The sequence below is a fragment of the Neltuma alba genome, unplaced genomic scaffold (assembly GCF_004799145.2).
Source record: "Neltuma alba isolate B1F8T4 unplaced genomic scaffold, ASM479914v2 tig00011214_pilon, whole genome shotgun sequence".
NCBI lineage: Eukaryota > Viridiplantae > Streptophyta > Magnoliopsida > Fabales > Fabaceae > Neltuma > Neltuma alba.
The window spans coordinates 191,884-205,301 of record NW_021635938.1 but is presented as its reverse complement, the minus strand read 5'-3'; the positions used below and the strand labels follow the sequence as shown (position 1 = coordinate 205,301).

General features: G+C 32.6%; 1 protein-coding gene across 3 annotated transcripts; it reads right to left on the bottom strand.

Annotated features, from left to right (window-relative positions):
• Positions 1-5,270: 5,270 nt before the first annotated feature.
• On the bottom strand, positions 5,271-11,432 carry LOC114762418 (autophagy-related protein 18f). Of its 3 annotated transcripts, none has more exons than XR_003742244.1 (8): positions 10,416-11,432; positions 9,026-9,490; positions 8,505-8,936; positions 7,510-7,743; positions 6,574-7,398; positions 6,315-6,481; positions 5,703-6,184; positions 5,271-5,589 (listed from the first exon to the last, which is right to left on the bottom strand). XR_003742244.1 is itself a non-coding variant. In XM_028951899.1 (8 exons), exons 1-7 carry the CDS (start codon positions 10,614-10,616, stop codon positions 5,818-5,820), a joined length of 2,691 nt encoding a protein of 896 aa, XP_028807732.1. In that variant the 5' UTR covers positions 10,617-11,431; the 3' UTR covers positions 5,271-5,589; positions 5,778-5,817. The 3 variants fall into 3 exon arrangements, 2 of the variants coding, with proteins under 2 accessions (XP_028807732.1, XP_028807731.1); XM_028951899.1 differs by having other exon boundaries at positions 5,778-6,184; positions 10,416-11,431; XM_028951898.1 differs by having other exon boundaries at positions 5,292-6,184.
• Positions 11,433-13,418: the final 1,986 nt, after the last annotated feature.

Sequence of the window (13,418 nt, the reverse complement as noted above, 5' to 3'; positions counted from 1 at the left end):
TGGTGTAAAAGGGCTTTAAGAGTACAGATATGTGTTACCTAACGTTGCTTAGCATTTGGGAGAGACGAAGAGGGGATTTTGAGGGTTTTAATATATAATTTTTAAGGTGAAGTTGGGGTTGTTAAAGAGAAAGAGACATAGGACTGAGAGGATGGAGGATGATGGATGGCTTCTTCTTTGTTTGTTTGATTCAAACTTGGTTTTCAAGGAGGGAAAAGCATGTAAATGAAGAAATGCCGAAAAAAAGTTAAATATAATTATTATAACATTATATTGTTAACAAAAAAAGAAACAGATAATTAAGCATGTTTTTCCTTCTGTTGGACTATTTTTATTGTTTGGTGAATGCTTGTTGGCTTTGCCTGCAAATAAAGTTTGGTTTTTTAGGACATGTTGAGTTTGGACTATGACAGAAGCAGGACTTCTACATGGAAAATGACCCTCTCTCTCTCTCTCTTTCTCTCTCTAAGGTGGGGTTGAAGATGTTAGTCGATGGAGTGAAAACTCAGGAAACAATCACAATACTCTAATATCTGTGTCTGTTCTTTTAAGAATACACAGAAAATCAAAGGTGAACGAACCCTTCTGCTGCAGGCTTAAGAAATTTACGTGTAATTATAAATAGACTTGTATGTTGGTCGGTGTGTAGCAGCAGCATGTGATTCAGAAGAACTCCGTTGCATTTTCTTTTTTTCTCAGTCCAAATTTGTAAGTAGGATTGGTTCATAAAATATTCATAACATTAATAAAATAATTAAGAATAAACAGAACATATTGAAAATGTACATTTTTCATACAATTTTTTCTCACAAAAAATTTGAAACTTTTATTAATGAGGATGACATAATAAATTGTTACACACACCAGGTACCAGTATTCTGATTTAAGTCATTCTCACCAATAAGATTTTAATTGGACACTTTTCCCCAAATTTTTCTTTTTCTTATTATAAATTTATAAACATATTTGTGATAAATTTGTTCTGCTGGTTGTCTAATCATCATATAAATATAATTTATTATTTCTGTAAATATATAGGTTTGAAATCATGTCTATTATTTCTTTTTAATGGTGCGCTATAGCAATGACCCTTGAAAGGTGTTAATTAGCCCAACAATAAATATCTGGTGTAATTATCAGTAAATTGAACAGTTAAAAATCAACAGGATGAGAAGTCACTTGCGGCGTATTACACTTTTTTTCTGATAGCCTTACGAATTACAGTACAGTGTTATTATCAATTGTAAAATTGTTACCAATACGATAAAGATCTTGGAGATTTAATTATGTTATTCTGGAAAATAAATTGTATTAATTATGACTCATATTGATGTTGCATATATTTTGTATAAATCCAATCAACATGATGTATAAAATCTGTCATCTTTTGGTCTCACTCTCATTTTATCCTTTTCTTTTTTTTTTCTTTTTACCTTTGATAGAATCTTGTTGATGGTTTGTGGGGGAATGAAATCATATTTCCCCAATTTTAAATATGAGACTTATTTAAATCATTTATATAAATTAAAAATTAATTAATTAGTTATTTTCATTATTATTATTATATAAAAATAGGTGTTAATTTTTCTAAATATTTCTCATTTTAATAACTTAGAACGTTATTTGAGGTACAAGTTCTTGACACAATTCCATGTTTGCTTAGCAATTAAATTAGCAAAATGACAACTTTTTTTGTTGGCCAATGTGGGTATACTCTTCTAATCTTAAATATAGAAGTTAATTAGGAAATTGATTTTGATTATAAATATAATATTTTAAATAATTTAATTTCTCATATTTATTATTTTCTTCAAATTAATTGATCTGACTTATAAATTGATATGTATAATTTAATGTTACATAAAGTTATTTTAGAATTACATTTGTTAAAATTAAATAATTTATTTAGGTTTTTTTAATCTCTTTAAATTATTTAAGTAGCTCTTATATTAAAGACACAATAATAATATAATTTATAAGTAAATAAGGCTCGCATTATTTTGAAGTATATTCATAATTTGCATTTAGGCAGAAGAACTTTCATCTTATCAAATTCCTTCATCGCCATTTTATAATTTCCTACTACAAACTCAAATGGAAACGCCAACATGTGATTCCATTTATAAGTTATTTTTAATATGTTTTGTATAGATTTACTTTAAAATTTAATAATTTTTAAATTTTATCCATGTTTAATATGTGCTATACCCCATGAGAATTAAGTTATAATATGTTTAACATATATCAAGAAAAATATTATATTTTATTAGCTTTTATTTAGAATTTAATAACTTTTTAACTTTATCTTTATTTAATATATGTTCTACCCCATGAGAATAAGATCTACATAATAATAAATGAATTGTAAATCATACATTCATGTGAATTTTTTTTTCCCTATCTTAGGAATATGACTAAAAAAATTTTTATTTCCGTACCTTATAAATAGAACGGGACAAGCATATGCTTCTTAAATTGTTTTGTCAAGAGACTTTAATCCTACCATTAAATTCTTCATTGATTAATTAATGTGTTCGTTAGGTACTTGCTTTGTGCTAAACACAACTTGTTAAACTCAATTTAGCACGGATCAACTTTATTCGGACCCAATTAATCAAAATAATAATAATGAATATACTTAAATATCCATCAAAAGAATTCTATAATAGGTGCAATTTATTTATCATACCTAGTACTCTGAATTTGTATGATCAACCTAAAACCTACCAAAAAAAAACACAGAAATGTTGAAGTTCCTCTCACCTTGTAGATTGAATATAATGAGGCAAGCTTATGATGAAATCAAGCTTGGGAACTATTCAATGGCCTCTTATAACCCTGCAAATTCCATAATCTAATGGCGGCTTCATTTGTTTTCTGGGCTCCAAAATAAAGTTCCTTAATTTCAACATGGAAGTTTCCATCATCTATATATCTTTATTATTACCTGTCTTGTCTTTTATTTTTAAATGAATTATTACATTTTCAATGAAAATTAAATTAATTAAACAGAGGGCAATTATCATAGAAAAAACAAAGAAAAGTTTCAGAAAAAGAACTTTAAAATTATTATTTTCCAATTTAAGCACCTAAGAGTTAGAAATGACAGAGAATGAAACCGTGCCTGATCTGGTATTTTGTAAATATAATTAAATAACTAAAATGTCCTCATATTAAATATAGTTAAATACCTTAAACTTTTTATTGCCAGTACATTTCTTGTCACTGATTGTTCAACAGTTATCATTGTCAGTTCACAACTTGTTAATAAATAACTTATTATGACCAGTACATTTCTTGTCATTTGCTATTCAACACTTATTATTAACAGTTCACAACATGTTAATAAACTTTTTAATATAAAAACATTTTAGTCATTTAGCTATATTTACAAATTACCATATCGGGCACCACTTTCTCCTTTAAAATTTTGAAGTATTAAATGCCTAATTTAAAATATCATATTTTTTAGCTTCTTTATTTATCATTTTTCTTACAAACAAGAGGCCATGATGTAACAAGCTTTCTCAAAAACAAGAGAGGATTTTTTGTTTTTTTGCCTGAAAAAAAGAGAGGGTTAAATTATACAAAACACCTATGAAGTTTATATCATACATAAATAACTTCTCTAATTTATGAAACTTTACCATAAATCTTCCCGAACTGTTACATTTGTACAAATAACTCTCGTGTTATTAATTTTGTGGATTATTTGTTTATAAATAAATTAAAATTTAAAAGGCTTATCTACATACTCGTATAATTTAAAGTTTGAGAGAATTATATGCATACAAAAATAAAGTATAAGGATTATCAAATTGATCATTAATGATTATCTGCATAGATTTAAAAATTTATCAATTTTATAACATAATAATTCATTTAGTTATAAAACATTAAAACTTAATGATTTAATCAAGTATTTCATATTTATTAACTATATTTCATTCTACCCATTTAATTGTCCATAGTATATGTGAATATGATTAAGGATCATGCCATGAATGAAAGTGAAATAGCTTATTTAATTTTGAAATAAAAGAAAAGTTGATAAAGTGAGAAAAATTAAACATGAATTATCGGTGTTTGGTAATATACTAATATATGGTAATATTATCTCTTAATCGTGCTATTTATTTTCGGCAAAGATACTAGTAAGCTATTATTATTGATAAAAACCATGTACTATTAGAGTTAGATGATCCATAAATTAAAGGAACTAAAATATAGTTTTCAATATTTCATATGTGACATTAATTAGGACGCGAGTTTCTTATTGGATATACTATAAATGTTTTCTTGACCATCATTTCAACTTCAATGTTGATGTGCCAACGAATATAATATTCAGAATATTTATTTACAAATTATAAAGTGTTTTGTCAATCAATATATTATCATCAATTTTTATTTAACAAGGCTTCACGTTTGTAATTAAATTATTTTTGAAGTAATGACGGCGGTGGATCCACTTGGTCTAATATGAATGGGTAAGAGATGAGAATAATTTTTATTTTTCATTTTTAGAAAAAAGAGGAAAATAATTTCAAATGCTTTATTTGCAAGTCTACTAATACATTTTTCTTGTTTCTCAACCACTTTGGTTGTCGCACTTTTTTGAACGAGTCAATTACTTGAACCACGTGTCAAAATCTAATTTTTTAACTCAAAAATAGAATTAAACAAAAATACCTTTTTTTTAGAACTATTCCCAAGCAGCCTTAACGCCGCCCCCTTTTCTCGTTTTTTAACCGAATTACATGGCTTTAAAAGATTAAAATTAGTTTAAAATAATAAATATGTAAAAATTAAACTTTTTCAAATATGTCCTCATTTGATAAAAAGGCAAATAAGAGATACTAGTATAAAAAAGAATGTAGTCGATGAGGTCAAACTGTTCATTAATAGAGATTGGTTGACTGTATTTTGCCATATAGGGAGGGAATCGATTCCCTTAGCAGACCATTTAGCTAAGTCTTCTCATGGGATTGATGGCAATTTTTGCCTCTTTGATCAGCCTCCTCCCAACATTTCTGGAGCGGGGGGCGATCAAGGAGTGTAAGAATTGCTAGGTTAAGTTTGTATCTGTTGCTTGTTTCCTAGTTATCATTAAAAAAAAAAAAAGAATGTAATGTAAGAACAAGATGAGAAAAGATAATAGAAAATTAATCAGAAGCAAAATTAGTAAAAACACGTTCAATATTTAAATACCCCTAAACAGAATTTTATAAAAAGAACTAAACTAATTCAAATTTTGGAATCTTACAGAATAGATAGGAGGGAGCACTTCATTGATCCCCCATTCCAAAGACTTTTTCATAAATAATTGATGAGAAAAGCTCAAATGCACAATCCCAGCATAAAAAAGAGTGGCCAAAACACATTAAAAGTAATTCCATTATATGTACACATTACAGATCTGTCTGTTATGTACAAGTTTGACAGAAGAAATCTAACATATAGCAGCATCCATAACTTAGCATTGTACTCAGTCAGGCCTTCACCCTCAAGTTTCTCTGCCGATCCAACAATTTCTAATAACACTGTAATTTAAGCTTCCCGTTTGCAATAAAAAGAATATTCCCATACCTGAGCGAAATAAATTAGAAAATAGACAAGCTTGTTATTAACTGAGCATAACATCTACATTAGTTTAGAACAAAGAAGAAAGTACATCCAGTGCAACATTCTTTTTTTAGTACCTATTTATCAACTTGGCAATTCCACTTGATCGATTGTTTCAAGAAAACACAGTTCAATCATCTCAAGAAACTTACCATGTAAGAAACATCTAAATCAGAAACCAAAGTATTCCCTTTACTTCAAATTGTCTTCAAAGTGATTCTCCATTTTCAAGCCTTCTTTGTCACTATTTACAGGCATGAGTTGAGCCTCCATGTTTGAGTGCTCTTTATTATTTACAACCTCATGGCGTGTATTGGCTTCAAGGTTGTCATTGTCATTCTTATTTACAAAGCCGTTAGTTTCTGGTGATCCCAGATGATCATTCCACTCTGCCCTTCCAACCTCGCCGTCTATCTTGTGTACAATACCACCATAATTTGTCATCCAGTCAGAGTCAGCAGAGTCTGAGTTACTTCTCTCTGAAATTGTGTCTTTTCCATGAATCCCACAATTCAGATGTAAATGGGGCTCATTTACTTCACTATTTACAGTAGGAGTCCTGTGAAAAAATATACATACATAATAAGCTACCGCTATGCAGAGTTCCAAAAGCACATCAAACAAGACAACAAAATTCTCAACACATAGCATAGGCACCAAGTCTTAACTATCTTATTGTATCACCAAACCTTGTTTGTTGGAAATTGTGTGGCTGAAGATAGTCGGAAATTGGCACCAAGTCCTTGGCCCTAGCTTCAACTACATGCGTTGGAATTCTTTCAATCTCAATTTCCCCTTCTGAAGCAGTTTCTTCACTCAATATGCCTTCCTCTTTCACCATTGAATGAAAATATATCTGGTTGGCAACAGAAATATTCATTTAACTGTCAACTAATTGACTGATAAGCATTACATGGATAATTTATATTTATAGAAAATAAATAAAACCTCTCGCTTTGCCCACACTGGAGTTTGCGCTTGGTGGGTCTGAAGTTCTGTTTCTGAAAAATACAAATGATGTTGCTCTTCCTTAGGATGAGAATTCACTTTCATGATTACATTATTGAGTTTCGGGTTATTGATATTGTCATCCCTCATCTCTACAGGATATATTTTATTGCTATCTGAAGTTCCATTTTCACCATATATGTCTACATTATCTTCCCGTTCTCTTCGATTGTGCCTCTGGCATATATTCCATTTCTGAATAGCCTCAACAACCAATCTTGTGTCAGCCTCTAATGCAGATTCATGTGCCTGTGTTAATCCAGAAACTACTGAATCTTGACCCATTGCTGTGCCCAGTGCATATTGTATCATAGAACCAGTGGATGAAAAAACCAACAGGTGATATTTTGTCTTAAAATAGTTCCCATCTACATGCAAGGCACTCCCTTTGCTGTCACAAAAAGACGAAGCAATAACTCCAGACCGGAAGCTTGTCCTACCTGTTGCAGCAGCGGCTGCACCACTTACAGTGCTTCTCCAGCCGTTATTTCCATTCCTAATTCTGCATACAACAGAAAGTGTGATTGGCTGCCCAGTTGCACACAGACCTTGTTTAGGAATTTGTAAACTTGAATTAGGAGGCCACCAAACTGCTGGGTCATTCATAACAGCCAATCCACCATTTTTTGATGTAAAACTCGCATCATAGGACTGAATATTTACAGATCCTCCAATAGGATTTATGGCAAACAAATGGCTAGTACCCCTTGAGGAACTAATCATAACCCAGTTACTGTCATCACTGAAACTGATATCTTGAATTACCTGAAAAATTCAAAATATACAGATGAGAACTATGAGAACTAGCCCTGTTGCTTTTATGCACACACCCATACATACAAGAGAAAGAGAGATAACAGGAAATTGTTCACTAACTGCATTTGTAAAGCCACGTTGTAGCCTGTAAAGATGAACATAGGTAGGGCTGCCATCAGATGCCCAACTGTCGGAGTGTCCAGGTATTATCTTAAATACATTAATATTATGCCCCTGAACTGATGCAGTCACTAAAATAGTGCCGCTAGGATCAAAGCATAAGGCTGAAATAGGACCTTTGTGGGCTCGGAATTGAGCAACAACGCTTTTATTGACAATGTCTCTGACAATGACCTGACAGAAAACACAAAGTTATCTCAGGGAAAAGACAATTTAATTTAGGCTGCGTTAATCAAGTAGATTAAAAGAAGAATTTCAGGAAAGGAAAAGGGGGAGGGGAAAGTATTTTTAATTGTATTTGGCAGATGCCATAGTAGTTTATTTGTAAAGAGAACTCCCCATGTTCATGAGAAAGAGTTTTTTCATTCACACTCCCTTTCTCATTCTCTTTTTGCACCAAATGGGCCCTAATGCAAAAATTCCAGATGCTTCAAAATAGAGTAACGAAGCTGACAGACAAGAGTAATAAAAAAACAAAAAATCCTCATTTATTATAATTCTCATGGGGTCTCGATAGATGTTTCATGCAATTCCTACGTTAAGTGAGTCAATGATTCAAGTAGGTGAAATAGCGCAATAACATAACTTTTTAAGTTGCAAACTGTGCTTCTATTTTTTCCCCCTCTTCACCACTTAATTTTCCAAGAAATGCAACATAAGTAAACTCGCATGAAATTTTAAATTTGCAAAAGCCTCCCATGTTCAGAAAGATAAGTGCCAGTAAAGATGAGTCTAGAGCTTATTGAGCTAGATTTGAACTAAGGAAAAGGGCTGGTACTAGAAAAAATTTCTGTAACAACTAAGCAGCACATCAAACCACCAACCAAAACCTGAGATGTGGAAACATTGACATAACAAAGCCTAAAAGTGAATCAAGCACAGCAGTTGCCTATCCAGTTACAAATAAACCGAAGTCAGGAATAAATAGTACTAACCATTCCAATATTTTCCAAATCCCCCAAATGGCCATTACTGATTCCATTGCCCTTCCAGCTGGAGTTTACAGATGGTGAAGAATCATTGCCATCAGGTCGTTGCTCAGAGCAATATCTAGAAAGCTTCTTATACCCTATATCTCCAAGTGTGACTATCCCGGCAGCAAGTTGCTTGCTGGACTCGGTGGCATAGTGAGCAACCAAGCTCCCATTCGAAGAAAAACCAGGAAAGCTTGCAGAAGGTGTCATATGTTGAGGATTGACACGACCAGAATTTGAGACTACAACCGGGCTTCCACTATAAGCCAGCCATCTAGGACCCACTGACAGTGGTCCATAGCCTATACCTCCGGAAACAGGGCAGCTCATGACAATTGGATTGGTAAGCAGAGTATATTCCCTTTCTAATGTAGTGGCATTTAAGCAGTGTATCTGCAAGATAGAAGCTCCACTAAACAATCCAAGAAAGGTGCTTGTAATTAGATATTAAAGATGCTTTCAATAGATGTTGAATATTATACCTGAGTGGATTGAGCAACAGCAACAACACGAGAACTGCACCTAACAGAGTAAATAGCTGATCTGAACTTTAATACATGTACATATGATTGGGATCTCAAAGAATAAAACCGAACAGTAGTTGGCAGATAAATGCCATTTGCTTGGTCATGGCAGTTTAAAGTGCTCCCATTGCAAGGAGAGACAAAACCATCCTGATTGTTACTGCCTCCAGCATAAATTCCATCAGTACAAACAACCAACAGTGGACGGCTGTCCGCAAACTTATCTTCTGATTTCTTTGATGCAATTGGTTTTGATAGCATTTGCATAAAAGAAACAGGACCATCATGTCTGGAAACTAGGACTCGCACATTTTTGGAATCTTCAACATCCCAAACCTGGAACCCAGTTCGATAGCCTAGAAGAAGAACTTGCCGGATGACATCTCCCTCCGCCTCTAACTTGTCATACCCAGCCCAGATAACCTTCACAATTTTAAAAAAAAAAAAAAAATTGATGAGTCACCTCATTCCCATCTCTGACTTCAAATATGCAGATGTCAAATAAAAAATCAATTACTCGTTTAAGAAGAAAAGCTACAGCAAGAAATCTAAGAAACTAAACGAAAAAATAGTTTGGAGAATGGAATCTCGAAAAGGCAGGAAAAAAGGCAATCAAAACTACTTAACCAAAATTTAACCCACTATCTCAGACCACACAACATGCCCTCGCTTGTAGGCGACGAAAATCTGCATTCCATAAAAAGCTACCAAATTGTGTATGCATATTCATCAAGACACGTGTAGTCCGAGATGGCAAACTACATTGGACCAATTCGAAAATGTAGCATACGATTCAAGATTAACTTTTTAGAATCATTCTATTCTATAAAGAATTGCACCATGAACAAGACATGCAATGTTCAGAACTTCATAAAACTGGCAGCTGCAACTTTGTTAAGCTAGTCTTCACATTGGCCTATCTGGGCAAAATGATGACCTACTCATCTTCACCCACGAAAAGAAATCGCACAAGATAAAATACATTTTGTCGCATAAATCATAATCAAGATAGGATATTGACACCAATACAACAAATCCAAAAATTTTCACAAAGTGAAAATCACTTTCACGGGTACAAATTAACCATCAGCAAACAGACTAGATTTTCAGTATATACTCTCCCGTCTTTTAATCAGGAATACAAGATGTTGGTGCGATAAGCATTTAAGATATATCATTCATTAAAGCCAGCAGTTAAATCCACGAATCATTGACGAACAGCATCTCGATACAAACCACTTTCAAATTTAAGCTCTTGCACAAGTTTATGATGACAATCGACAAAATCTTTCCTTTTTGGACGGATTAAATTCAAGACAAAGCCTATGTATCCTAGCAAATCTCATACCTGATCCTGGTCAGCGTCATTATCCCTATCAAGAATCGAAGAAGCAACCGATGCTGCGGACCGCGCAACGGTGGAAGCACCAGAGGAAACGACCCTCAGGTAGCTTGAAAGAGCACGGAATGAGCTCGGAATTAATCCATTGGTTCGTCCTGACCGAGGCATTGCACCTCCCTGATGTAGTTTCTGGTCATCTTTCCTCATTCCCAGAACCAAATAAGTGAAAAATAGAAGCTGACTAAAGCAGAACAATCACCGATTCTTCAAATACAACTTCGATCATAACCCAGGCTATTCCTTTTTTAAGCCACCGTGAAGAAAATTACATCACCAACTCACAATATCTCATGTCACAACTGTCTCCATCTCTGAGACCTTCAACTCGGCGAAAAGATACAAATATCAATTAACCCCCAAAGTTCAACACTCCAAGCAAGACAAAATTCGTTTTGAATCTTCGTCGTGTTGCACCTCCAATTTTTCCCTCTTTTGATAAAAACAAGAAGCTAAGACGAAGCTGAAAACTGGTTTTGTGGAAACAAATAGAAGGAATAATGCTCCGAATTTGTTTCCTTGTTTCAACACCGGAGAGCCCAAATTCAAACTACGATCAATTTACAGGTCGAACTTGAATCCACTTTAACAAATGATTTCCTAGTTGCTACTAATTACAAACAAATTAATCCAACCAATTTACAGAGAAAACAAAACTTTTTGTTTTGAATATGGGATTTGAATTAATATGTCCCGACAAAAAAATATTAAGAGATGAATTATGACAAATAGTTGTAGAATCGGCGTTTAGGGCTCAGAAACGGAAAACCGCCGAGAAATCGCAGGAAACCCGGGAGAGATCTGGGGAAAGAGAAACAGTGACAACGTGTTGGAGGGAAGGGGGAAGGAATCGAAGAAGACTGGATAACAAAGAAACCAATCAACGAAAATACGAAAAGACTCTCCTTTTACGCCTCTCTTCTTCACTCTTTCTCTCAAAGTCTCAATTTTTTTAATTTTCTTTTTGGGATTTCGGGGTTTGGTGAAAAATTAATTAGGAAACCACGTTGGTGAATTGAACTGAACAAAACTAACCGCACCATAATCTCTCCCTCTATTACACGTCTTGTGTCCCTCAATAGTTGTCACTCCTACTTCATCTTCCTGATCGATTAATAACATCAATCTTGCTCTGGTTTTGATTCATGGAATGAAACTAATTGTAATAATGACGAATTAATTGAGAAGTCCATTAGATGCGAGAATGATATTATCATAATCAAGACACCATTCAGGCCGGCAAAATCAAGACACCATCTTAGCCAATTTTTCTTGCCGTTTTTTTTAACATCATTATGCATTCATAATCTTACTGTTGAGATCATAGGTGGGTGCTATGTGAAAACTTAAAAAAACAAAAAAAAACAAAACAAGTGAGACAAAGTACCATTTACGACTCAGGTAAAAAGAAAAAAGTCCCATGTGACAATAATAATAAGAATAAATGGAATTGGACGTCCTAGTTTATAAGGTAGCCAAAAACGATTCAAGTCGGACGAACACATCCAAATAAATAGGACGCCCAATTCATAATGGCATACAATTAAGAGAGAAAGTTTGGCGTCAAATGTTAGGCCTCTTTTTTCCCCTCTTTGGTGCATCTTGCTGTTAGGATAAATTCTTATTTTAATACTCCTCCGGTCTTAATTATAAAACCCAAGTGACTTATTTGAGGAGATTAAGGAAATAAATTAAATTGGTTATTTATAATAAATAAGTGTTGTCATTCCTAAAATATCCTTGTTAATTAAGTATATTGGCTAAAACTATCATTATTAGAAGGATTATCTTGGAAAAAAATGCATAAATATAATAGACAAAATGGATTGGAGTCTTATAATTAGGACCAAATAAAAAGTCAAACGGGGTCTTATAATAAGGACCGGAGGAGTATCATACAACCTTTAGTGTTATACATTACATATGTTAATACTATATATATAATTTTTAATATAAAAACTAAATAATTAATTTGAATATATTAAAAAAATAGTTAAATTGGTTATTTACCACAAACATGTATTGATTTTCTTAATCTATTTTCTTCAGTCATCATGTGTAATCATCTTTTGGCAGGAAATTCTTACATTCAACGGAGATATTTTAAGAAGAGTTAAGAGACAAAATAAATTGATATTTTATATATGAGATTAAATCAAACCCAACTAACTTTAAAAAAAATTAAGAGGAGTATTTTTAGGGAAGAATTACAATTAGATCCTAAGGAAACAATTTAATTACCCTAAATTTTATTAATAAGTGAATAATAGGCAATGACAAATTTGAAAATAGAGAATGACAATATGCTTAGATTGATCACTTGTCTTTAAGACTTTTTAATAATTAATTTTTTTTTCAGAGTCTTCATTTGAAAATCTAAGTTGTTTGTTCTGCAGAAAAAAATGACAGAGCATACATAGATCCGCTTAATAAATGATACTCCTCCGGTCCTTAATATAGAACCCAATTCTTGAGTTGGTTTTGGTCATAAATATAAGACCAATTTCTCATATTTATCAATTTTCTCTAAATTACCCCTATGGATACTCCCTCAACCATAATCAAGTAGAAGAGGGAGAGGGGGTATTAAGAAAGATGATTATGGTGTTTTAGGAAAAATGTGTCACTTATATCATAATTAACTAACTTACCTAACTTCCTTAATATAATCAAATTAGTTAAATGGGTCCTATATTAAGGATCGGAGGAGTAATATAATGTAAAAATGAAAGGGCAGGCAAGTGCAGACAAAAGACAAGCATGAGAAAACATGTTTTCTACTCATTTTCTTCCGATTTCTGTATATGAAGAGAATAGTAAGGACAATACATATCTGTTTCTTTCCAATTTTTTTCATTCACTTCTCTTCATTCATCCAAACAAGAAAGAACATGTTTCTCCTCTCATTTTTTATTTTTCACTTTTCGTTCCTCTTTCAATTTTTCTCTCTAT

Coding starts and splice junctions, on each gene's coding strand:
- LOC114762418 (XM_028951898.1), bottom strand. CDS start 10,616: ATGAGGAAAGATGACCAGAAACTACATCAGGGAGGTGCAATGCCTCGG. Junction 7,399..7,509: donor AACGTGGCTTTACAAATGCA/GTTAGTGAACAA, acceptor TGAATTTTTCAG/GTAATTCAAGATATCAGTTT. Junction 6,185..6,314: donor CACAATTTCCAACAAACAAG/GTTTGGTGATAC, acceptor ATTTTTTCACAG/GACTCCTACTGTAAATAGTG.